The sequence below is a fragment of the Tenrec ecaudatus genome, chromosome 6 (assembly GCF_050624435.1).
Source record: "Tenrec ecaudatus isolate mTenEca1 chromosome 6, mTenEca1.hap1, whole genome shotgun sequence".
NCBI classification, from domain to species: Eukaryota; Metazoa; Chordata; class Mammalia; order Afrosoricida; family Tenrecidae; genus Tenrec; species Tenrec ecaudatus.
Window position 1 is genome coordinate 102,565,300 of NC_134535.1, and position 27,925 is coordinate 102,593,224.

A 27,925-nucleotide genomic window follows, 5' to 3' on the forward strand; every position below is an offset into this window, starting at 1 on the left:
CTAACATCATGTTTTCTGTGTTTGTATATTGCTGAATGTACATAGTAAATAATGTTTTTATTTTAATTGAACAAGATCAGATATTTCAAACTCTTGTCCTAGAGTTTATCCTCAAGAGTTCACAGTGAAAATCACAGAACTCAAAAATGGCCCTGGTTCTTTAGCACTCAACTTGTGGGCTGTGACCCCTTTGGAGGTCAAACAACCCTTTCACCGGGGTCGCCTAAGACCTTCAGAAAACATAAATATTTCACAAGATATAATTATATAATATTTTGGGATTAATCACTATGATTTAATTATGTTTAATTAGGTTCAATTTGTAACAATGAAAATACATCCTCTGCCTATCAGATATTTACATTATGATTCATAACAGTAGCAAAATTAGTTATGAAGGAGCAGCAGAAATAATTTTATGACTGGGGGGGTCACCACAACATGAGGAACTGTCTTAAAGGGTCGCGGCATGAGGAAGGTGGAGAACCACTGCTCTATAGTGATAGTGCCAACCAAGAGAGGACACAGTGGTAATGTGCAGGCCCATTACTTTATTGGCCAGTCCTTTTCAGAATCATGAGCACCCCATCCCCTTTCTTTTCCCTTAGTGGTCTGTGATGTGATTGGGGCTCCTAGTGGTTTTGAACTGTTGACCATGAGAATTATAGGCCAACATAAAACCACTAAACCACCATGGCTCCAAGAGACATATAGTAGGTGAAAAAAATTTTCACTGTTAAATCTGTATGAAAATTAGGAATAGTGAGATATAAGAGCTTGTCCTTTTTATTTTGCTAGTCCTTGATTATGTTATTTGTCCTTGCACCTCAAGCACAGTGCCACGACTTTAATTGTGCGTGTTAGTTTTCTTGTATTGAATGGAAAACAAAACGTAACATGTACATCAGTTTCTTAGTACAAAACGTAGTACGAATGTAAAAGAGCACACACAGAGGTATGCTATGTAGAAATAAGGCAATTTGGAATAATTCTTTATGTTTCTTTACCTTATAAACAGTTTTATAGTTTTGGCTGGAGTAGTATGATAAAAGTCACTATGGGTCGTTAATAAATAATGAATAATTAAAAGTTTTCTGTCCCCATATATGTGTGTGAATATCCACAAATAAACTTTCACTGCTATTGGAAATATAAATATATATATATTTATAAATATCTATAAATTTATAAATATATATTTAACTTCTAAGGTTATCTAAAAGGTAAATCAACATAATATATATTCCAATTTCTCCATCTCCATTTCTCCCAATAATTTGAATTTCAAGAATAAAGACATTTTAGAAATATAAACTGTATCAAAATTCTAGCTAGTAGGAGTTATAAAGATCTTTATATGTTAATTTGCCGATGCCTACCAGAGACCAAATAGGCTGATTTCTCTTGATGTTACCCATCTTCTTTTACTACAGAATTTGGTCCCAATATTACTTTCCGTTTGGCTGAAATAAAAAACCTATCTTGTCTTAATTAATCACTTCATTTTTTGAAAATATATTATCATATGTTTAGGGTACTACCACCCCCCAAAACAAAAAAGCTCTGCTGGGCAGAGCTTTCGTAGTACATGCCCCACTCCCCACCCCCACCACAACCACTAGGGGAGCATAGCACAATTCGCTCTGAGTTAGTGCACTGAGTGGCATCACCAGGGAAGGTTCTCTCTTGTCTCAGTGAATATTTTTGTAAAAGCTGTTTCACTGGAACTTCGTTTTTATGTGATGGCAGATTTAAGAGTACAGTGTGAGCTGTGAAATTTTGTTTCCTACTCAGGAAAAATACTGCAGAAAGAGTTGTGATGTTGAACACAGCTTACAAGTACAGAATTATGGGAAAAACTCAAGTGTACAAGTGTTTTTCTCATTTTAAAAAAGGTGACATATCTATTAATAACAAACCTTATTCCAGACCTCTGTCAACTTCCTGAATGGACAAAATGTCCACTTGCAGGGCACTTGGAGTTTATTCCACCACATCAGACTGTTAATTAAGTTTTCTATTTAGGGCTTCTGAAACGATTGTGTAACAGTGTGCAACAAAAAACAGTCTTGATTTGTGGCAGACGGGGGACTGGTTTTGCCACCACGATAATGCACTTGCTCACACAGCCATCTCAGTGAGCCAGTTTTGGCCCCAAAACACCATGACTCTCTTGCCTCATGCACCTTATTCACCTGACGCCACTCCATGCGACTTTTTTTGTTTTCGTGAGTGAAGAGGGACATAAACGTACAGTGATTTGATGACATAGAAGAGGCGAAGAAAAAAATGAGGGAGTTGCTGTCAGCCATGCAAACAGATGAGTTTGAAAAATGCTTCCAAGAATGGAATCGCAGATTTGACAAATGTATTAAGTGTAATGGAGAGTACTTTGAACGTAATAAGGTTGTTTTGTAAAAAGATTTAAGTACATAGCTTTGAAAAACAATTCCGGGTTTTATTTTGGGTACCCCTCTAATGTAGGACATGCAGCATAAAGCGTTTGATTTTTTCATGCACGTTGATGAGTTTAAGCTGCATATTATTTTTTCATGCTATTACCATAGATACTCGTGAATAAGCCGTTTTCAGCACATTTTTAATGCAGTTTTTGTGATAAAATTAGGTGTCTCGGCTGATATTCAGGTTGGCTTATAATCAAGTATATACAGTATATTGATGTTGTGTAACTGCTTAAAGTAATACTCTCTTATACTTTGTTTCCAAAAATAAGACTTCAGACTCTTTACCGACATGGGGTTCCTGGTCCTCCAAAGCTACTTTGTTCTATACAGTCTCATTCAGCAAAAAAAACAAAACATACAAATAGGTCTCTACTATCCTCTTGTTTTTCTTGACTCTTTACCTGAAACTTTCACTCCTCTTTGCTGACCTAGTCATAAATATTTGTTATTTCTTGTTACTGTTGCAACTTGCCCACGTGGTGGTTTACCCAACAGTTAACAACTGAAGATTTGAAAGCCAGAATATCACTTGCTAGTTTCTGACTTTGAGGAGAATAATACTTCCTAAAATGAAGAGCAGATTACACACACACACACACACACACACACACACAAATCTATCCTTAGAAAATTGCCCAGAAACTACTGAATGTTATGTCAGAATTAGCTTTCATCGTGAATGTTGTGCATATCATTTCAACTTTTGGTTTTGATGAGAGTTACAACTTGCTCTAAGTCTGTGCTCTGGTTTTCATATAGGCCGTTTCCTTACCATTTCTGTGTTGCTAGCCATTCTGAGTGAAACCTGTACATGGCTGGCCCCTATGAAAACTGCACCCAATCACAACCCTTCAGTGATTGTGTTCGCCCTTGGGTTGCCAATTCCTGGCTACCGTGGACTATGGCTCCAAGCTGATATGCAATGAACACTTGTTCATTTTATTTTGATCCGAATCCATTCTCATCACCATTTAAAGTTATAAAACTTAAGTATTATACACTACTGGAGAAAAGGGTCATATATATATAATATTTAATTAATACCTTTTAATAAATAATAAAGCTAATAGCTAATAACCAATATAATTATTAAATATATTTAAACTATTTTTAGATAAATATTTTAAAGTGTTAACATAAAAACAGATTGTTTTAGATTTTGATTTGCTTTGGTACATGCAAAATAGCCTTCCTAATAACAAGATTATTATATCAATTACTATATCAAATAAGTTCTTAAGGGTACATGAATAAATTTAATTTAGATTTCAAACTAGAACACATGAATATCTTTGATAGAAGCATATGGGATTTATCTAAACACTGGTTGATGATTCTATAGTATCTTTCAGTATGGCATCTGTAGTATCTTTTCAATTACTATTTAAATGGAAGTAACCATTTATCTGTGCTTTTGGATAAAAAAATTTTTTGATTGACTGAACAAAACCCATTTTCCAGTACGCTCTTTCAAAATTATAATTTTATAACTGAGTCCAGAGAACAAGAAAAAGGATCGAGATGATTACTAGAATATAAAGTAGAAAGTAACAATAAATGCCAAATTTTAACATATATTGTATGAAATAAACTGGAAAAGAACTAAAATCAGACTTAAATTTTTAAATTTAATATTTTTAACATATTTGGTTCCACTAATCTTGCTTCTCAATGATTATTTCCATCCTTTTTAAATCTGAGGAGGAAGGTTAATTCTGACCTATTGGAACATTTTTAGCAATAGTCTGCATTGGTTATATACAAATACAAATGTTTTCCATTCATTTTCTTTGTGTCATGTGGAATGTATGAAATTTTATAAATTTGAAAGGCAAATTTCTGGTGCTTTATATTAAAATATAAGTTACGTAGGTAGTGGGTTATTCATTTTGTTGCTAAACACAAGGTAAGCAATTAGAAACCACTAGCCACCCTGTGAGACAAAGATGAGGCTTTATTCTCCTACAAATAGTAAAAATCTCAAGAAGCTATAGTGGCAATTCTATACTCTTGCCTTCAGGGCAGACTGGAGTCAGAATCAACTCAATGGCGGTGAGTAATGCGTGGAGTTAAATTCTCTACAGTGAAGAAACCTGGAATACGACTGAAAGTACAGACAACCAGCAAAATTCAACGTTAAAAGGATGGGTCCTTTAAACTACGTAGGCTGACTATCTACAACTAGATATCTTATATCAGCAACTATGCAGTCTGCCCCTCTCCCTCAAATAAAAACAAAACAAAATGAACAAAACCCACTGCCTTTGAGTTGATTCTGACTTATCGTGATCCAAACAGCCACTGTAAGTAGAACCAGCACACAGGGTCCCTCAGGCTGTAATCTTTGCAACAACAGAATACACATGTTCCAACGGTGGAGCTGATGGTAGATACAAGCTGGCAACCTTTCAGTTAGCAGCTGAGGGTATAACCCGTGTGCCGCCAGGTCTCCTTCATTAGGATGAGAATGGAGCGGGGGCTCAGAAAACATTGGAAAGTACAATTTGTTTTCTCCATACTGTAAGGTTCAAAACTAATATATAAAATAATTACTAGGATGAAATAGATTTATACTAAGAATTAATGCTCTCTTGAGAGATCGATCGTTTGTCAAAGGAAATGTTACTCATAGCCTTATCATGTTTAATTCAAGTAAGTGTAGAACTATTCTGGGACTAAAGATAGTTCATTTTTCCCAAGTATTACCTTTTAATAAAATATCTTCGATGCAAAAACTCAAGAACATTACAGGAAAATTGGATTGAGCGAGCTCTCTTATAATTAAGGAATTCTTACAATGACTTGACCACAAAACCTTTGAAGTAAAGATAATTGCTCCATACTCCTCTCTGAAGAGCTAAATTAAAAAGATCCTCTAAAGTGAAGGTTATTTTCCTGGAGGTGATTTAGAAAACACAGACCATAATTCTGGTTCTTAACAGGAAAAATAAATAAATCCTTTATTACATTTGGATGTGATTTTATTTTTTAGGAATCACCGCTTGGCTGTGAGTGGTAGTTGCTTGCTGAATGTTATTCACACTTCCTCCCTCAGAGCAAGCTCATGTGTAACAGTCTTAACTTGTGGGATGGGTTGGAACACTTCCTTCGAATCCAAGGTCCATAGGTCATTATAAACCACAAATTCCTCCTCCCTAGGGAAGTGTAAAGGGATGTGCTCTTTCCTATCTTGTTTTCCTATAATCTTCTTTAGTCTAAAATGAAGTCTCTACTACGGATGATAGGATCGCATATCCTATCCGCATATATTACACGGTGCTTTACCTGGTACTTAATATGAAGAGAAAATATTCTCCAGAGATGCAACTAAGGAATTTCAGTTGTCTGGTTGTAAGTGGCACAATGAAAGACGGGAATCTTAAAAGGATGTGAGGAAGAAATTTTCCTTACAAGATGATCGTGATGACAAAGAGTGGACTTTTTTCTATAAAGGAACCGATGATTGTGTTAGGCAATGAGAGCTTACTGGTCTGTCTCAACTATGACATACTGCCTGCATACCAGGAAAGAAGGCACAAACAATACATACATGAATGGGTCCTCATGGCTGCCTTCAAATAAAACTTCATTAAAAATATATTGGATAATATATTTAACAAACAAAAGGAAATAAAGAAGTTACTTTAATAAATGCCAAGGTAAATTATCCATTTGACAAAAACAATTTTCCAGGGTCATAATTTCTTTTTATTTGTTAATTTGTCATAAGATCTGAGATAAGAATGCACTAGGTTTCTTGGCTGACTAGGTAGCCTGGTGGTGAAAGCACTCACTCCACAGAAGATGGATGAAGCAGCATGCTTCTGTTAGGATTACAGCCTTGGGAACTCCTGGGGCCCTTCTACTCTGCCAATAGGGCCACTCTCAGCTGGAATTAACTGTGGGGCTAAGTATCATGGTATAACTCTTATTTAAGAGTTTCTTCTAAATGAAAATGTGATCACGATGATCATGACTAAATAGAATTGTTGTGTGGATAAAAAGATGCCAGGAGTGTATAAGTAATCAAACAAGGGGCCATAAGCAATTATGGATATTTTCTACAGACTGTATTTGGGTAGATGGACTTTTACATGCAATTTACTTTTGTAATAGGTTCCCAAGTTTAAATGAAGTAAAACCATGTTGGGCTCATTTTCCCCCCACAAATATACTATTTTGACAAATAGCAAAATGATATGAAGAGGCACATAAACTTTTAAAACTCTATTGAGAGTATATTTTTGACATGTGCAATATAAATTCTGATTTAAAACCATCAAGGATTATAGAAATGATACAGCTACACAAATTCCAATGGAAAAAATCATCTGGGAAGCTACTGAACAACTGAAATAAATACAAATTTTAATATTCAACAGGATTGAAAAGCAAATTGAAAATAAGTTGATTTCAGATATACAGAAAAATAAATACTAACCTTTATGGAGGTGTTTACATTTCATTATACTTTAGATCATGGGATTATTTATAGAATCAAAGGTTAAGCAATACAGAGTTTTCTTCTGTATTTCCTTGTCTTTGAAAACTAAAAGACTGAAGGAAAAAATGTAAGAAAAAATAATATTCATTTCAGACTTGCAGTGAATTTGGTAAGAGTAAAAGGTTGTTAAAGGAAAATGTATTTAGAGGAAAAATATAAAGACAGGGGTTTATCTAAATTTAGACTTCTGTCAAAAATTTTTCGAAAACTTCAAAATGGGAAGAGTGTTTCACAGATTGGAATGCAAGCCAAATTGTAGCCACGGTCTATAGGGGTTTTGAGTGTCAAATGCTGAAAATCTCAAGTTGACTCGCTAGTTTAAAAGAGCTGGAAAGCAGAGAGGAAAATTTTTGTTCTGGAAAAATGTTCTCTGATGCAAATAGAAATCCATCTTACAAAGGAAGAAGCAGAGATGAGTTGTCCTAATTTAGTCTTTTGGAAAGAGACAAGAAGATTATGAATTTGCCGAAAACTTTTGTTTCTTCTAAGTGTTATTTTTTAAGTTCTGGGATGTCTTATTTTTTTGGTGAAAAATTTCCAACCCACAAGATATTCATAAAAATTAACTTGAAACACTACAATATATTTTTGGAAATATGTGTATAGAGAATCTTAATTTTAAAAAACATTCCATAAATATCTCTATTAAGCATTTGATGCTTTCATTGAAGATATTTCATATTTTTTCTGTTTTATAAAGCTTTCTGGAGAGATTAAGATATTCAATATAAAAAAGTATTTCACAATATGTGCTGTTTAAAAGAACTGCCAATTTCCTATGAACTTGCTTATTAAATCAGTTTAACCTACTTTGAATCTACTAACAGGAATGCAAAGTACTTTTACACTGCCCATTCTAAATTACAGAGGAAGTAGAATGATAAACTCTAAAAAGCACACTTTTCATTAGCAAAAATGTCACTAAGATTCTAGGGAAATTTTGTTTGGTTTTTGAAATAATAGTAAAAATATTCATCAAGATCCATTGGTAATTACTGCCTATTGGAATGTGGAAGTTAAAAAGAAGCGGGCAGATTGGTAATTGGCGCACATGATCTCAGTAATATAAATGACACCGGGGATAGCTTGAAAGAACTTGGCAAGCCTAATGACGCCTTCATTGCAAATCCCCCTTTTTCCTTAACATTTAACAAGAAGCCCTGTTGACATTGTCAAGTAAACCTTGGACCGCTAGCTGTAAAGTTCGAAGTTTAATCTGTCTAGCCTTACTGCAGGAGAGAGATGGAGCTTTCTGCTCTGGTAAAGATTTACAAAACACTAGAAATCTTCTATAGTACCACTATACTGTCACAATTAGTTAGAATCAAATTGATGGCAGTGAGTCAGTTTGTTTTTGTTTTGTTTTTAACACAGAGGATCTAGCTAGATGGATTACACAGGAACCATATCAACTATATCTGTGAAAAGAAATGATAGAGAAGCTCAGTACTATCAATCAAAACAAGTCAGGGGCCAATTTTGGAACAGATCACCAATTGATCACATACAAGTTGAGGTTGAAACTAAAGAAAATTAAATCAAGTTCACAATAGCCAAAATAAAACCTTGTGTATATCTTACAGAGTTTATAGAACATCTCAAGAACAGATCTGACACATTGAGCAATAATGACAGAAAACCAACTGAATTGTGGGATAGCATCAATAAAATCATACATGAAGAAAGAAAAAGGCCATTAAAAAAAGATAGGAAAAGACTTCATTTGGTGTCAAAAGACACTCTGAAATTTGCTTTGAACACAGAATAGGTAAAATAAATACAAGAACAGATGAAGTAAAAGCAGGACCTAAATTTTCGAAGATAAGCTCAAGAAGACAAAGTAAGGCATTGCTTTTAAATGTGCAAAAACCTGAAAGCTAAACTGGAAGAAAGAGCAGGTTCAGATTATCTTCAGCTGAAAGAACTGAAGAAAAAAAATCCAAGCTTCGAGTTCCAATAATGAAAAAAGTAACAACTCTACTTTATGATTCCGGAATCATCAGAAGAAGATGGAAAGGATTCACAGTCACTGTACCAAAAAGAACTGGTAAACACACAGTTATTTCGTGATCCAGTACAGATAGCACTGAAGGAAGAAGTCCAGGCTGTATGCAGGCATTAGCAACATATAAGGCTCCAGAAACTGACAGAAGACCCCAATTGAAAGGTGATCATGCACTGGAACACCAACTCTTCTATGCCAAGAAACTTGGTCATCTGTCTGCAAGAGGTCTATATTTGTATCCATTCCAAAGAAAGACGACACTCAGTAAAATGTGGACATTATTGAATAATAACTTAAATATCACAAATAAGGACAACTGAAGATAATTTTAAAATATTTTCAGTAGAGCATCAGCAGTGAAATGCCGGAAAATTAAGCCAGAGTCAGAAGATGTATAGAAAGACATTGCTGAAATCAGATGGATATTAATTGAAAATACAGAATAAAAGAAACATGTTTACTTGTGCTGTATTGGTATCAGAAGTGTGGATAATAGCAAACTATGGACAATGTTATTATTTATGAATGGGAGCTTGAGAACACGCAATTGTGCTCATGTGGAGCCCATACACAGAAAAGGGACAGTTGTTGGAACAGAACAAGTAGAGACAACGTAGTACATTAAGGAAAGGTACATGCCGAGGCTGCTTCCTTTCAGTCTCCTTATTCAATATGTACGTTGAATGAATCATCTCAGAAGCTGGACTATATTAGGGGTAACCCCCAAAATGCAATATTTCCCCCGAAAGCCATGTACTAATTTTATTTTATTTTTTGTACAAAACTATTTTATCACCTTCAAAGTACTCTCCATTACACTTAATCCATTTGTCAAATCTGCAATTCCATTCTTGGAAACATTTTCAAACTCATCTGTTTGGATGGCAGACAGCACCTCTTTTGTTTTTACTTCAAATATTCTAAATCATCAAATTGCTGTCCTTTCATGTCACTCTTCATTCGAAAAAACAAAAAGAAGTTGCAGTGAGTGATGTTAGGTGAAGCGTGTGGAGCAAGAGAGGCATGCTGTTTTGGGCCAAAAATTGACACACTGAGATAGTGTGAGCAAGGGCATTATTGTGGTGGCAAAACCACAATTATGCAAAATTTCAGAATCTCTAAATAGGAAGTTTGACCTGGCAGAATAAAGTTCAGATGCACTATGAGTTGACATTTTTGTCAGTTTGGGAAGTCGATGGTCATCAAGAGCAAGTTTTGTCATTAATCAACCTTTCACCTTGTTAGAAATGTGCAAACCACTTATACAGCTGAGTTTCCCCACAGTGCTGACCTTGTCAATTGTTGTTTAACACCAAAACAGTTTCTGCAGTGCTTTTCCTGAACAGAAAACAAAAGTTCATCGCTGCACACAGTTCTTTTAAATCAGCCATCACAAAAAACAAGTTTAAGCAAAACTGCTTTTACAAAAAAATTTCACTGTAACCAGAGAGAACCTTCGCAGGTGATGCCCTCTGTGCACTTTATCAGAGCGAGTTGCTCAAAGCTCAGCTAGTGGGAAAAATGCGTACTACAAAAGTTCTGCTCTCCCCAGTACAATTGGTTTTTTTTGTTTTGTTTTTGTATTTGGGGGTTGTAATCCCTCATATGATTGGAAAAGACTCATTCACAACAGTCGATACATAGATGACACCACTTTGCTTGTGGAAAGCCAAAAGGACTTGAGGCGTTTACTGGTGAAGATTAGACTACAGCCTTCAGTCTGCATTACAATGCAATGTAAAGCAAACAAAAATCCTCACACTACACCAATAAGTAAAATATTAAAAAGATATAAAATTGATGTTGTTAAGGATTTAATTATACTTGGATCCACAATCAACACCCATGGGAGCAGAAGTCAAGAAATCAAGCAGTGTATTACATGGGTACATTTGCTGTAAATGACTTCTTTAAAGTGTTAAATAGCGAAGATTTCACTTTGAGGACTAAGGTTCACTTGACTCACATTCTGCTATTTTCAATCAAGAGCATGTATTTGTATACAATATATACAGAAGACTGGACAAGAAGTGATACCTTGGAGTTATAGTGCTAGAGAAGACTAAACAGAACATGGCTTAACAGAGGAAGAGACAAATCTGCTTGGAAACAAGTATTGCCAGAATGCTCCTACTAAACGAGCCAGACTTCAGACATTCTTTGGACAGGTTGCCAGGAAGCACCAGTTCCTGGAGAACAACAGTATCAAGCTCGGTACAGATGGTACTACTAATGGTCAGAGAAAAAGAGGAAGATCCTCCATAAGATGGATTGACAAAGTGGCTGTAACAATGGGCTTAAAAAGCAAAAAAAAAAAAAAAAAAGTGAAGCTGTTGCAGGACCAGACAGTGCTTGACTCTTGTACATTTCATTTCTCTAATGAGGATAGACTGGCTGGCAGACCGAATCACTGCTCTACTCTACAACAGCTCCAGGAAGCAAGGAATAAATTCTCTTTGACATATAAAAACAAGCTCAGAGAAGTGGAATCCTATAAATAAACATAGCTATCGTGATTTTTTTGTTGTTATTTCATGAATACATTTATATGTGATACCGGACTAAAACAAATGAACGCCACTCCCAATATGACTTGAAAAAATTCACAACATAGACAGCAGAGTTTACTGCCTTTTCTCCTCAAGAGTGAATGTGTCTCTCAAAGAGACCAGGGACCTTCTACAAAGGCACGTCTTCTCCTCATTGTAAACATTTCTTATAACAGTCACAGGGTCCCTTTGGATGAGAAAGTGATATAATATTTAAAACATTTTCCTATGTGAAAAATTTCCCATGCTGAAAGAAAATAGCCTACAATAATCTTATAAAATTATTCACTTTATTATGTACTGTATCTACTCAACTATAAGCTGAGTTTTTCAGCACATTATAAATGCAGTTTTTGTGGTAAAATTAGGTGCCTCGGCAGATAGGTTGGTTTATACTTGAGTATATACAGTAAACTTTGGCCCAGATTAGTAACTCAATAAGGAATAACTCTATATAATGAAGAGATGATTAAAATAAAACATATATCCCCCAAAGCCTTCATTTTGAGTCAGTATTCTTTCACTATTACAATTTCTGTACATATGTAGACAGCATCTGTAATTCCTTTGCTGCATGTCAACTTTAGAACCAAAGTACACAAAATGAACTCTGTGCATCGACATGAGAATGGGCTCTGGAGGAGAAGGTACTACTTCATGAAAAGCAAAAGGTCTATTTTTAGCTCAAAATTTTTTCTTCAGAAAAACTTACCAGGAAATTTCTGTAAAAATCACTTTTAGGTAAGATGCATCGAGTTCTATTCTTTCGTAAAATATAAATGGTTAATTTATTGGGGGAAACTACACTGACATTTTTTAATTGTATTTCTCTAATTTTTTTTAAATCATTTTATTGGGGGCTTGTACAACTCTTATCACAATCCATATATACATTCATTGTGTCGAGCACATTTGTACATTTATTGCCCCTATCATTCTCAAAACATTTGCTTTCTACTGGAGCCCCTGGCATCAGCTCCTCAGTTTTTTTCCCCTCCCTCCCTGATCCTCCCTCCCTCATCAACCTTTGATAATTTATAAATTATTATATTTTATATTGCAATTTTTATGCTGATTAGTTTCTCTTTGTTGCAACCTAATCATAGGCATTGAGGAGGAAGAATTTTATCTGTATCATACCAAATGTGGGTTCACCTAAAGGATCAGACTAAAGTCTTTTTTATCATACTTCCATCTACTACTGTAGGATAATAGTTCACATTTTCTATTTATTTTGCCATTTTGGACCCTGAGTAAATAAGTAGATATGTGTCAAATTTACCTACATGAAAACTACTTTATTAATATTTATTATAAAGTGTTATATAGTATAAAATAGGATATAGTGTAAAATAAAGCTTACATTTAATATATATTATACAGACTTTAGATTACATTGTTTACTTTGGAGGAGCTTAGATAAAAATACTGTAGTAATGATTTTTGCGTATCTCTTCGTAAAGCATTTCTTACCTTAAATATTACTTAACAAATCTTGATTTATTTTCAGCTCCTTCAGATTTATATACTTATACTTTTTGCTGAAAAGACTATATTTTGCCAAAAAGTTATTTATTTGGCAAGGCCTCAATATGCATCTCAAATTCCAATGATATTTTCAATTATGTTTTTGAAATGTGATTATGGTAGAAGAATCTTAATTTGCTAACTGTAATGAAGTTCATTTGAATCGAAGAGTATATATACATTTCTAAAAATATCGTGTTATAAGAAATGAACAACCTGATGGGGGAAAATGAATCTAAAAATCTACAACTGACTACATTCTTTATGAATGTAAAGTTGGATGTAAGAGTTTTGCAATCAATTAAACAGTGTTTGGTTTTTGTTGACGTAAGACTTATAGCTACAACTATGAGAATGTGTAATTATATTTGGGAAAAAATCTTAGATGGAGAATCCTAAATTAAAAGACATTGGAAATTTGAAATATTTAAAATAGCATGTTATTGTCTGGAAATGCTTGAGTTCCTGGAAGCACAAATTAAAGCCCTTCAAGGGGCTACTTACTCGTTTCTGCTCTTTCACATACTCTATCAATTCGTCTCTTGTCTTCTTCACTGCCTCTTCCACAGCCTTTTCACTTCGCTTCTGCTCTTCTATGATGGCTGCCTTAACAGTTTCCTGTTTGTGGAAGAAGCAAAAAGTCAGGGAAATATGGAGTATGACAAACTTTGTTCATTTTACGGAAACTAAAACTCCTAATCAATGGGTTTGCGGCCATTCTGTTCAAAGTGTATCTTTAAATAGGATGAAAGAACTTGACAAAAACTTTGTTGGCTCTGTTACCAGCTTCACAGAGTTCGCATTTCTAAACTGAGTGAACGGAGACAGAGGAGGAACAGGCAGTTTATTGCAGGCAGCGCCTGACAGACTCCAATGGCTTCCTTACCAACCTTTCATTTGATGTTTACATGATTGATTGCCTTCCTGTACTTTGCACTATCCACCTAAGACTTCCAACTTGTGTTTATTCTTCCAAGAACGCCCTAATGCTCTAGCTGGTTATTCGCCTTTCATTTTCCCATCATACAGTAATCAAGTGTGGTCTGGGTGTGAGATTTACAGCTAGTTTGGTCCTTCTGCCAGGTTAAGATGTTGAGAGCTGGGCACCATGAGTGAGAGGTAAAAATTCCACTCTTTTGCTACTATTTGAAATGAGCGATCAAGAAAAAGGTACTCCTCAATTTTCTAAAGTAGTACTTGGGGGCCTAATCCATGTCAAAATTCCAGATAACAAGAAAGGAGGTTAAAAATCCTTAGAAACTAATGCAATACCTCCTATGACTAAAAGGTATTTTCTGCTAAAATAGTGCCTGATGGCTTGAAATGAAGGCCTTGAAACAAAATTCTTTAACTTCCATCTATCTATATGGGTCTCATCATTTTCAGACTGCAAGAATCTCTCAGAACATTTCCTTTACCTTGGTACTTTTCAGGTCTATCATTTGGCGGAGTGTGCATCATTTTTTTTTTCACTTAGTGTACCCCGAATGCTTTTAAATAAGTGTCAACAAACAAACTGCTGCCACTGAGTCAATTCCAACTCATAGTGACCCTACAGGACAGGGAAGAGCTTCCCTTTTGGGTTCCCAAGACTTTAAATTTTTATAGGAATACAGTCTTATCTTTCTTATCTTTCAGACTGGATGGTGAGTTCGAATCTCTGATCTTGTGGTTAGCAGCAAAATGTGTAATACACTACAGCATTAGAGCTCTATAGATAAACATAAATTTATTTTTAATATTCATGCAACAAAAATAATACCCTACACTGAATGTATATGCACTATAGAAATTATGGGAAATATCAGAAAAATTATTGCTAAACATACACATATAAACATATGGGTATAAAGTGGATAACACACTATGTCTATGGAGGATCTTCAAAAGCTTATGGAACAGAATTAAAAGATGGGAGCAATTTAGTCCAATGAACTAATGGACCACGCAAGCAACAGTCTCCACAATTCTGAGACCAGAAGAACTAGATGGTATCTCTGAAAAAGATCATATTACAAGGGGGGAAACTGTGGGAGAAAATTCAAAATCATAATATAAATCAGGCTTCCGGGGAACCACAAGAATATGGTGCTGAGTCACCCTTCTATTCTGGAGCTGAACTCACCTCCAGGCTCCATGCCTGCATAAGCAATACACAAGCCTATAAGGAGACCAATGACAACAGTATGGTACCTTGGAATTATCAAACATTTAAGATTTCAAAGGTAGTGATTCAAGGAAAATTGTAAGAAGAAACAAATCTGTCTTGGAAGACGTACAGTCAAAATGTTCCTTGTAAGTAAGAATGGCAAGACTTACTACCTACATTGGACATGTTCTCAAGAGATTCTAGTCTCTGGGAGAGGCCATCATGCTTGGTAGAGTAGAGGTAAAGTGAAACGGAGGAAGACCCTCAGAGGCATTAATGAGCAGAGGGCCTATCCCAATGAGCCTAAACCTAGTAGTGGGAGATTGCACAAGGCTGGAGAAGGGTTTGTTCTGTTTTCTATCGGATTGCCAAGAGTTGGAGCCAACTCAACATCACCGAACTATAACGAAGAAAGCCAAAGAATTAATAAGCCAAGTGTCTAAATTAATAACAGAATAATCTCATAGTAATCATAAGGTAACAATACAGTAAATATACATGAAATGAAAATGTTCTATTACGCAAGCTACACTTTAGGCTTTTGATATCACCAGCCAAAAATAGTATGATGGAGACAGATACACAGTATTGAGTATGAAAGAACCACGGACTGCTGAAAGGTCAGCAAACCTGTCTTGGAAGAAGTATGGCCAGAGTGCTCCTTAGAGACAAGGATGGAAAGCCGTCATCTTACATATTTGAGACATTTTGTCAGGAGAGGCCAGCTTCTGGAGAGGGACATCATGTTTAGTGACACAGAGAGGCAGTGAACAATAGGAAGGTCCTTGAGGAGCTGCCTTGACACAGGGGCTGCAACAATGGGCTCCAGTCCAGGCCCACCTGTGAGGACGGCGCAGCGCCGGGCAATGATTTGTTCGTTCTTTTGTACATCGGGTCACTATGGGTCAGAACCAACTAGATAGCACATAACAACAGTATTGAATATACAGGGATGTTTGAGCACATTCTAGATATACACAAAATAAATGTATATTTTTATAAAATGACTTTTGCTACCTTAAATTTGTAAAATTTCAGATATCGAATAATTAATAGGCACTGAGTTTAAAATATTTAGCAAGGCAGTAAAGTGATTATGCATTTTCCCCCAGATTGTCTCAAGTTGTGAGAGAGAGAAAGGACAGATTAGCTAAGCTAATAAAACTCATTTCCTTTTAGCATTGATTTTGTGAAGAGAGGGTCAACTACATTGGTTACAACAGATGTTTTAAAAAGGGACAACAAGGGATATGAAGAGGCTACACAGAGTCGGGCAGGGAAAGATTTAGGATTAATGGAGGTCCTGGTTCCAGTTCTGGTTGACAAGGGCTAAGGACAAAAACCTGAGCCCCTGGTAATTCAAGGGATCACAAACTATCAGAACAGGACAAAGATAAGGAGCGGAGTAACAAGGTCAGTGCTACAGAGAAATGCAATTGTACAACATGAAGGAGAAAGTCGTTTGGGCAGAAGTAGACGGTCCTCTAAAATTTCTTGATATACGTAACTTTTTCATTTATTCAAAAGTTTTTTTTCTGACAACATACCACTTACCAGACATTCTGCTAGGCAATGAAGAAGGTTCAGTGGTAAGCAAAGCAGCTCAAATTTTGGTTTGTGTTACATTTAATGAGTAGCCTTCCACCTCAGAGCCAGCGAGATCAACAGGGAAGGGAAAAAATCTTAGTAAAAATAATGAAACTAAAAGACTCAAAAAAGCAGAATTTCTTTTTAAAAGTACAGTATTACTATTAATGGGTATATTTTTAAATATGTATTATGTTCATAAAACTGAGCAAAGGAAAATGGAGACATGAAAAGGTAAATTAGTAGCAAGTCCATTGCTCCTGTTTCCATTTCTATTATTCAACCCTTTTTTTGTTTTCCTATACACTAGATTCATGTTCCTCTGTTTTGGAATATTTGTCTCTTCTTACTCTCCTCTGTTAAAGTACTACAATCTTTTCACAGCCACTTAAAGAACCTGACTTTCCTTAGACAATCATTACACTAACTTTATATTGTATTATAACTCTGGAGTTACAGAAAGAAAACTGAGGTGGAGACACGCCATGACTCAGTGTTACCACTGCTAGTGAGCAGTGAACCAAGACTTCCAATCTAGGACTCTCGCTCCAAAATCCACCCTCCACACCAGCATTGTGAACAAAGCTTACTGTCGCTTGCCACCCAGAACTGAGAAAAGGATTTATCTGCCCACAAAGATGAACATCAACTTAAAATAAAACAGAGCTTTCAGAAAATGAAAACCTGTCAACAAGGAAGTGTTTCCAAAAGACAATTATGAAAATTTCCAGAATATTTTAGGAATGGCAGTATCATTTGAAACATGGTAAACTGCTAAAAGTAGGGTTCTCAGCCTCCCAAGTACTGACATTTGGGGTACACAATTCATATTGTGAGCGAGTATCTGAATTAAACAACATACCTAACATCTACCCACGGGATTTTCTGTAGTAGTTTGAGAGGGATCAACACTCATTTGCAATTATGTCATGGTGTGCATGCTAAAATATTACTCACATTTCTAGTCACAACTTAAAAAACGTTTCCTACAAAATGTAAGAATATTTGAATATTTAAATCACCTTCTAGTTTTAAAATATGAAGACTTCTCTATCAATTGCTACACTATCATAGTTAATTAGGTCATGCTGAATGCCACTTAAGGCTAAAAGCTTATGTGACATTTGGTATAAGATTTTAAAATTTCTCTTTATTCATTAAAAGTATAGTTATTATTTAACATTTATTAAATTTACTATCCATTTAGTAATCATAGGATCCAATAAAAGGTCTGTGGTTGTTTGTCCTTTAGCAGTATCATTTTCTTAAAGATTGTAAACATAGTTAAATTATTTACAGGAAACACATCTCAGCAACTCAATCACTTCTGGTCTGTGGGTTGTAAACCGCAGTTTCTTGTGGTTATTTTTTTGTTTGTGGCAATTGTCTGCCTTATTCTTACTTCTACACCGGATGCATATCTATTACCTAATTGTTGCTGTTGCATTTGGTTGTGCAAGTGCACCTTACAAAACAGGGTGACCAACTAGAAAGGCTGGCAATGCAAAAAGATTAGAGCGAACATGTTATATATCATTCTAATTTGTGCTGAATGCAAGCTCTGTCCTGATATTGATTCATAATCGGTTTTCTCAATACTTCCTAGATGAAAAGAATAGTCTCAGAGATTGCAAGCTTACTTTCCTCTCAGTGAATTGATAGTTTACTTGTGGAAATAAGACACAAACACAGAAAACAAAATAGTAAATGAAAGCTAACTCAGACACTGTGGTTAATGAGAGGTCTTGGCACCAAATATGAGTTATAAGGAAAGAATTGTAGGGTCTATTGATGTCAGAAACTATTTCAAAAGCAGAGCGAGGTGAGAGGGATGTATCTGAGCTGGTACTTAACACAGCTCTGTACAGAGAGCCATGGGATCCGGGGCTCACTAAGGATGGCTACTGCTAGAACAATCTCAGGTAGGAAGTCTTCTCTCTTAAAACAACCTCCTACCCGTGATCTCATCTTTCCGCAGACTAGGTTAGACTTTTTCATATGGCAACTAGGCAGAATTCCAAATAGAATGAATGAAAGCATATGTGTTAGCCTGGGTAATAGAGAAACAAATCCATGGAGACTCATATGGGTTTAAGTGAGAGCTTTAAACACAAGAGCAGTTCAATATTGAGGAAATACCCCAGCCCAGTCCATATCAAGTCCATAAGTCCAATGTTAGCCCATATGTCTGACACCAATCTATAAAGTCCTCTTCAGACTCATGAAACACATACAATGATGCCGAATGCAGAAAGATTACAGGCCAGTGGAAAGTCTTGTGGATCCAGTGGCATTGTAAGCATCTCAGCACTGGCAGAGGTCTCCATGTGGTTTCTCCAGCTCCAGGGTTCTGGCTGCATCACGGTAAATCCATGTGGCTTCTCCTCAGGGATGTCTCACATGGAGTCAGCCTTGTCAGTTGAGTCTCCAAAGAAGTGAGCAGAGAAAGTGTCTTCCGCCTCCAAGGAGGAAAATACAGGAGTTCCCAGAATTCTCAGGAAGTAGCCATGCCCACACAGAGGCTTCATTGGTTATATCTTGATTGACAGGCCAGACTCCATCCCTTCACTCATAATCCTCTCAAATTGACACCAGATTATGGAACTACCACAGCATAGAAAACATCTTTAGTCACAGGTTCAAAATGACACAGTGTCATTTAAGGCACATTAAATTGGCCAGAGTGAATAGTTACAGATTAACCCTCTAAACTGGCTGTTAGTTGTTGAGGCGTTCTATCAACATGTTCAAAGCCATCAGGCATTCCATTATGTTCATCATCTTGAATACACAGCGTTTCTGATCATTCTTTGAGTGTGTTACATAGCTGCTGTTCTTGATATTTCCCTCATCCCTCTCAAACTGAACCTCCATCTTTCTAGATCCCGATGGACTCTCCTTTATAGGTCACTTCTGTTTTGATAAAGCATCTCATATAGTAAATTCCTGAGAAGATTTGGGGAGTAGACATGACAGTATCTGGATTGTTCTACGCTCATAGGCATGCTTGTTTGGTTAAATGCGGTGTTTAGGTTGAAAATATGTTTTTTCTGCCGATTTTATAGGGTATTGCAAACTGTGATTATATTCTCATTACTTATCATAATATTGAGAGCTGTGCTTAATGGAAGCTTTTATGAATTTTCACTGATCCTCTTTTTCAAATATTTCTAGATCATACACTTATGTGGAATCCTATCTAGAAATGAATGCATTTTAATTCTAGGAGATATTCTTTTATAACTGTTGGTGGCATCATGGGTTATGAGTTGGGCTGTGCAAATGCAAGATTAGCATTAGCTAACTGCCAGGTTAGTAGTTCAAAACCGCCATACATTTCAAGGGACACAGATGAGACTGCCTGCTACTGTACAGACTTACAGCTCTAGGAAACTAAGTGGGCATTTCTACTTTGTCCAACAGGGTTGTTAGGAGGCTGCGATTAGATGGCAGTGGGACTGCTTTAGGTTCTTTAATAAGGAAACAAGATAGTATTAGCTGATAAACTTCCTGGCTTGAATGCCTAATTTCCTTGTCTTTTCACAGCTATTATTCATTTCTGTATATTTTTGCCCTTTTATTCTGGGCCTTTCCACAATTATACTATCTGAATCTTTTGCTATCTTTTTTCTCAGACTTTAAAATACCACATGAGTGAAAGTGAGAATATAAGTAGTCAACTGTTACTTCAAAACCATTTTAGATTTATGGAAAAGTTGCAGCGATCGCATAAGGGTTCTTGTATGTTCTCCAACTCAAAAATACAAAATCAAACTTGTTGCCACTGAGTCAATGATGACTACTATGGACTCTCAGGGACCACATTGACCTGTCCTGTGGGTTTCTGAGACTGTCACTCTTTAGGGAGTAGAAGGCCTCATTTTCCTCTAGCTACTTCTAATACTAGCAGCTTGCACGACAGTGGATTTATCAAAGCTTAGAAATTAGCATAATATACAATTAACTATATTACAGATTTTGTTCATAGTTTACCAATTTTTCCATTCATGTCCTTTTTATGTTGTAGGATCAATTCTCGGTACAACAATGGATAGAGATACCATTTGTTTTCAGCTTCATGCTATCAAATTGATTCCAATTCATAGTGACATCATGGGACAGAACATAATTGCTTCACAGGGTTTCCAAGGCTGTAAATCTTTATGGGAAGAGACAACTCATCTTTTTTTCTGTAGAATGGCTGAGGAACTTGTACTGCTGATCTTCCATAGTTAAAAGCCTAACACGGAACCCACTGTGCTGCCAGGACTCATTAATCTCCCCCCAAATTGTGACATTTTCTCAATTTTTATTTTTAACCATGACCTAACACTTTTGAAAAGTATTTCTGAAAATTTGTATAAAAAATAGTTTGTTTGTTTCCCCCCCAGTAGTCTGGGGTCATATCCAGTTCATATTTTGGGGGAAGAATATATACAAATAAAACATACGTCTCATTGTATCGTGGGTACATGGCATGGATGTACTATCACTGGTCATGTTAAGCATGATCATTTAGTCATTTCTCAATAGTAAAGTATAGAAATGTAAAACATACAGCTCAATCAACCTGTACATATACACCCATGGACCAAGCAGCAGTCAAAAATACAAACATTCGGATAAGCCTGAGAGACCCTCGTAGACACTGTGCTATGAAGGCAATAATGATGTTATTGGTACAATGAACTCAGGGAAATGTGGTAGAAATGTAATATAATGTATAATGTATTTGGCTGAAACACAAATGTTACTATATTTTTGAAAGTCAACCATCTCGACCATATCTGGGATATATAAAAGTATAAAATATACAGATGATAAAATCGGGAGGGAGTATTCCAATAGTCAAATCCTAATAAGTAAAATATTTTGTAACTATCATGTGGACAGAGTGATATTTTTTTACCTAAAAATCAAGTAGTTAACATACATTGTATCATAAGGAAGGATGAAGGAGTTAAATATCAGTTTGGTGAAATATATCCTTCTTTTGTTCAGTCATTATTACATAGAACAAGATCGTATAAAAATACTTATGTTCTTATTGCTCTACACAGCTATGACTACTAGATTATGTTTATCAGATTGAAATTTTATTAGTCATCATAATTTCAAGCCTCAGGAACCTCTTTGATTTCATGTCTTATTTCTAGACAATAAGTCTCATCTTAATCCCTTCAAAAACTTAGTCATTTCTTTGCCCTTTCAAGTATCTGCACTTGTGCTAAACAGAGCTGTTAGCATTTCAAATATTCTAATAAATTCCATAAACTATTTTTAATTTCAGGCCCTCTCCTGCCTCAATGAATCACATTTAGGGCTGCCACATTTATCTTTCATTTAAAAAAAGAAACATTTAGCTCCTGTCATTGAGACACTGACACATTCAACAAAATTTTATTCCTAATACCAAATGCAAATTCTAATGTCTGATTGTCAATATTTTCATAACATGCTCAAGCATTGTGCAACACTCTCAATGTCTAACCAATTGGTATTCCCTAACCACTAATGTTACTCTTTTGTTCATGCCTTAAAATATCTCAACAGCCAATGTGCTGCCTGTCACAAATGAAAAGTAGTTTAGTTCATGCATTTGAATTTTTCTGAATTAATTATATGGTCTTCGAAATAGTGACCAATCTCATTCATGCTTATAGACACTTTCAAAATGATGACATTTAGTTTGCATATAATAAACAAGAAATTTTCAGTTGTCTGGACATGCGGTAATCTCTGAACTTGGAATCCATTCCCATTGTCATTCTTCTGTTTACCAACTCTATTTATCCATCCACAAACAATCTGGTTTAGGTATCACAATTTCCAGGAACCTGTTAAAAATGCTCTGGATTTTTCATATCTTCCAGAATGACAGATCTAGCATTCATTTTATGTCCTCACAAAACCCCCTATATCTTATCACACTCAAGCACTCCACCACTCAAAATAGCAGTAACTAGTTTATTGTCTATCTCAACCAACCTGATGTACCTTTGAAAACAGATACTATATTTATTATAGATAATATTCTTTATGATTTTGTAACTTTGTTTCTGTTACAAAATACAGATGCATAATTACCTTTAATGAATTTATTTTGATACATCAAAGAAAACTTCCTTGAGGAGTAGAAGCAATATATTACATATTTTATATCTACAACAGTGGCACATTCAGAAGTACACACAACTTAAAAGGCTCACAAACTTTGTTCATGACTCCCTTGCTGTCACTGTAATTTCTTCATGGTGCACCTCATTTCATGCCAAAAGAAATACATAATTGTTCTATTTAATAAGTAGTTGGGTTATAACTTAACAGTCACTTGAAAAGATAATATACAAAAGTTGAAAGAAAAATATCTTTAATACATTCTTAAGCACATTTACTTACTCATGAGAAGTTTGACACTTTGAGCATTACACTTCTTAAAAGTTGGATTAATATTAGAGATTAACACTATTTCTGTGTCAGTCTGGGTAGAGAAATAAATTCATAGACACTCATATGTGTATAAGAAAGAGGTTTATATATAAGAGCAATTGAACATTGAGAAACCATGCCAGCCCAGTTCAATATTAGCCCATACGTCTGATACCAATCTATAAAGTCCTCTGCAGACTCACAAAACACATGCCATACTACCGAATGCAGAAAGATCAAAGGCCAGTGGGTGGAAGTCTTGTGGATCCAGTGGTGTTGTAAACATCTCAGCACTGGCAGGGCTTGCCATGTGGCTTCTCTGGCTCCAGAAGAAATACAGGAATTCCTAGAATCCTCAGGGTAAGGCCATGCTCCTAGATGCTTCATTGGTTATACAATGATTTGACAGGTGAGACTCCACCCCTTCACTCACAATCCTCTCAAATTGACACCAGATTATATAACTACAATTTGCTATTCCATATTGATTTTCACGGAGTATTTGCTTTTTTTTTATCATAGCAAGCCCAGGAATCCCACTACACAATGATGTGACATAAAAGAATGATTTGTAGCATAGACTATATTGAAAGTGCTGCAAACGACTTCAAATAGTGTTGCATCTTATTTCGGTAAATGTGAAATACTGTTACGTTGTCCTCCCAATATTCAAAATATCCAACACCACCACTGCAGATTAATACTAAGGCTCCCTTGAAGCATAGTTTGAAATCAGCACCATTTCCCATTTGTTCAACCACTATTTATTGTATATGGTACTAAGTGAGTTGCTAAAAACTGAAGACAACATTAATACGAGTGATCACAATAACAGCAGCAACAGGAATAACAGCTTTAGTCAACCCAAGGACTGCAAAACATACTAAGTTCCAGACACTATACTGAGCAAGTTAACTAATGTTGTATGTCTTGGAGTTAGTTCTGACTCATGTGACTCTATGTATAAGAGGCTCTGCCTGGTCCTGCATCATCTTGATACTTGGGGGTTTTTTTGTTTGTTTTTTTTGAGTTCATTGTTACATCTACTGAGTTACTCCATCTCATCGAGGGTTTTCCTCTATGTTGCTGCCCCACTACTTTACCAAGCATGATGTCCTTCTTCAAGGACTGGTCTCTCCTGACATCATATCCAAAATATGTGAGACAAAGTCTCGCCATCCCAGCTGCTAGGGTCACCTTTCTTGGGAACTGGTACAAATGCGCATCTCTTCCAGTGACTTGGACAAGTAGCTGCCTTCCAAATTTTTTGGTACAGATGAATAAGTGATTCCAGTGCTTCACCTGTCTGTTGAAACATGTCAATGGGGAATCCACCAATTCGAGCTTTGTTTTTGGCTTATGCATCAGTGCAGCTTGGACTTTTATGTTCAACAGCATTGGATTTGCTCATATACCATCTCTTGAAATGATTGAATGTTGACTAGTTCTATTTTGGTACAGTGAATATGTGTGTTCTTTCATCTTCTTTGATAGCTCCTGCATCATTCAATATTTTATCCATGGGATCACAATATTTCAACTTTGGACTTGAATTTTTCTCAAGTTTTTTTCAATTTCAGATATGCTGAGTGTTCTTCCATTTTTGTTTTTTTAACTCTATGTCTTAGCACACTTTACTCTATTTTACTTACTGTATAAACTTGTGTATAAGCCGAGTTTTTCAGCACAAAAAATGTGCTTTAAAACTGGGGTTCGGCTTATACTCAGTTCAGTGGTACCCCAATGACATCTCTCTGCCTCTCTCCTACCCCCCCAACCAGGTAATGGGATGAGCACCCATTATCTCACAGGTGATTGCAGTTTCTCAGCTGTTCATTCAAAGCCCCACTGACACGTCAGGGCTGTGAATGTTTGTTTACTCACATTTAACCAATCAGAGCCGTCCTATGACATGGACGGCTCCAATTTGCAGAAGCACTTGTAGTGATTCACTGACGCCAGCAGCTGACTGGTACGGATGTGCCTGTGGCTGTGCTCCATCTCTCCCCTCTGGTCTCTGTGTTAATTCACATCCTGCATCCCCCACATGCACAAACTCTTCACACCCCCCCCCCTGGCTAACACAAACACGTTGCGGGGGGAGGGGGGGAGGGGAAGGCATTTCCATGAAAGTTCTTTTTCAAAGTCTTGTTTTTTTATCCAATTAGAAATGGATACTCTTGAACCAAAACAAAAAGGCCATTCATATGAGGCTGGTTTCAAAATGAAGGTTGTGTCAAGAGCAGAAGAGAGCAATAACAATATTGCAAGTAGGGAATTCTATATTGACGAAAAGCAAGTGAGGGAATGGAGGAAAATGAAGGCTGACTTGGAGCAGATTCCAAAAGCTAAAAATGCTCGTCATGGTTTAATGTCTTTTTAGGGGGCTCTAGAGAGTGAACTGCATAAATGGGTATGGAGTGTCGTCAAAATGGTTACTGCATAGCACACATGGGAATCCGCATACGTGCTCTACAAATGACTAAGGATGACAACGATAAAGCACCAGACATTGTAAACTTTACTGCATCAGCAGGATGGTGTACCTGCTTCATAAATAGGTTTGTCCTACTGTGTTTGAGACAAAGAACAAAGATTTCCCAGAAATTTCCACTAGACCTTGAAGAAAAAATTATGTCATTCCAGTCATCTTTTATAAAACAAAAAAGGATTTATAATTATGACTTGGCAGATATTGGGAATATGGATGAAACTGTCATGACTTTTGATTTTCCAAGCAATAGAACTGTGGCAAGTTTAGGAGAAAAAAACATTTGTCTCAAAACCACAGGAAATGAAAAAAAAAAAACACTCGATACTTGTTCTATCATGTTTGGCTAATGGAACTAAGCTGTGTCCTGTCATTATTTTTAAAAGAAAGACCTTGCCTAAAAAGATCAATTTCCCACCAAGAATTACTGTGCATGCACATGTTAAAGGCTGGATGGATGAAGACGGAACAAAAAAATGGCTGGAAGAAATTTGGAACCAACGACCAGGAGGAGCCTTAAAGAAACAGCCATCGTTACTTATTTGGGATATGTTCAGAGCCCACCTATCAGATGACATAAAAAAATTGGCAAAATCTAGTAAAGTTACTTTAGCCATTATTCCAGGTGGGCTTACATCTGTACTGCATTGAATAAGCCTTTTAAAAACCATGTGTGAAGGATGTGCCATGAATGGATGTCATCTGGTCAAGCCCAACTAACAAAAGGAGGAAATTTCATGAAGCCTGACATAGAGTTAATAGCAAAGTGCATTCAAGATGCATGGGAAAACATTCCAGAAGACATGGTGTGACGTGCCTTCCAGAAATGTAGTATTAGTAATGCTGTGGATGGCAGTGAAGACTGCGCTTTGTATGAAAATGACAGCAGTGATGGTGATGACGGCGATCTCAGTGAGGCAGCGTCTATGATGACCTCACACCAGCTGAAGCTCTGCATTGGGATACAGATGATGATGAGGAATCCAGTTTTGAAGGATTTTAACTCTTTACATTCTAGCTTGGTTGCTGATTGAGCTCAGGGAATAGTACTCTTAAGGTATCATTGTTGATACCTTGTTGTTTTCGTTGAACCTATTTTCCACTTACTGTGCTGGTTTACTAATGTTAAATGACCTGTCCTTTTATTTAGGTTTTTTCTTAAAAACAAATATTTAAATACATTACCCCATTGATGTCTCAATTTTTAGTAATTTTATTTTCATTTGTTTTGATTATTGGAACTCACCAATAGCTTCTGCATTTTCTACCCCAGGCTTATACTCGAGTCAATCCATTTTTCTGGTTTCCCAGGTAATAATTAGGTGCCTCGGCTTACACTCGGGTCGGCTTATGTTCAAGTATAAACAGTAGTCTTCTCAAGCCTCTCTTTGAAAATTTCTGTTCAGCTTCTTGACTTGATCATTTCTTCTATTTGCCTTCCTACTCTATAACAAAGAGCAAGTTTTAGAGTCTCTTCTGAAATTCACTTTGATCTCTTCTTTCTTTTCTGTCTTTTTAATGACCTTTGCTTTCTTTGCGTATGATGTTCTTATGTCATACCTCAGATCATCAGGTCTTCTGAGATTAGTGTTCAACGTGTCAAATCTATTCTTCAGATGTTCTCAAAATTCAGGTAGGTCTACTTGAGGTCACACTTTGACTCACAGACTTGTTTTCATCCTCCTTAGCTTCAACCTGAACTTACAAAAGAGAAAGGAGCAATTGATGAACTCTCCTACCGGCAGCATCTGGCCAGGTTTTGGCTGCTGATACTGGGCTTTTCCATAGTCTTTTCCCACAGCTGCAGTCAGTTTCATTTGCCTATTTCTCTGGAGAAGTCCATGAATATCATTGTCGTTTGGGCTGTTTTGCAAAATTCTGTCATGGGATTTCTAACTTAATTTCTATCACCAAGGCCATATTTTCCAATTACTGTTCCATCCATTTGTTTACAACTTTTGCATTCCTATCACCAATAATTATCAATGCATCTTGACTACATATTTAATCAATTTCAGACTGAAGATACTGGTACAATTCTTCAATTTCTTTATCACTAGTTTTAGTGGTTACTGCATATATTTTAACAATATTTGTACTGATTAGACTTCCCTGTATCAGATAGCACTGTACCTCAAGCTAGATCTTGAAATGTCCTTTTTGACAATGAATATGATGTCATTCCATGCACAGTAAACTGTGGCATTTAGATTTTGTGT

The 27,925-nt window shown here is 36.1% G+C and overlaps 1 protein-coding gene across 3 annotated transcripts in view; it reads right to left on the reverse strand.

Moving 5' to 3' along the window:
- CCDC91 (coiled-coil domain containing 91) overlaps positions 1–27,925 on the reverse strand; it is a 348,314-nt gene that overhangs the window by 63,514 nt on the left and 256,875 nt on the right. For all 3 annotated transcript variants that reach the window (XM_075551922.1, XM_075551920.1, XM_075551921.1), the window contains one exon: positions 13,555–13,668. In XM_075551922.1, coding sequence (XP_075408037.1) covers positions 13,555–13,668 — 114 coding nt within the window. The remainder of the gene's footprint in view (positions 1–13,554; positions 13,669–27,925) is intronic.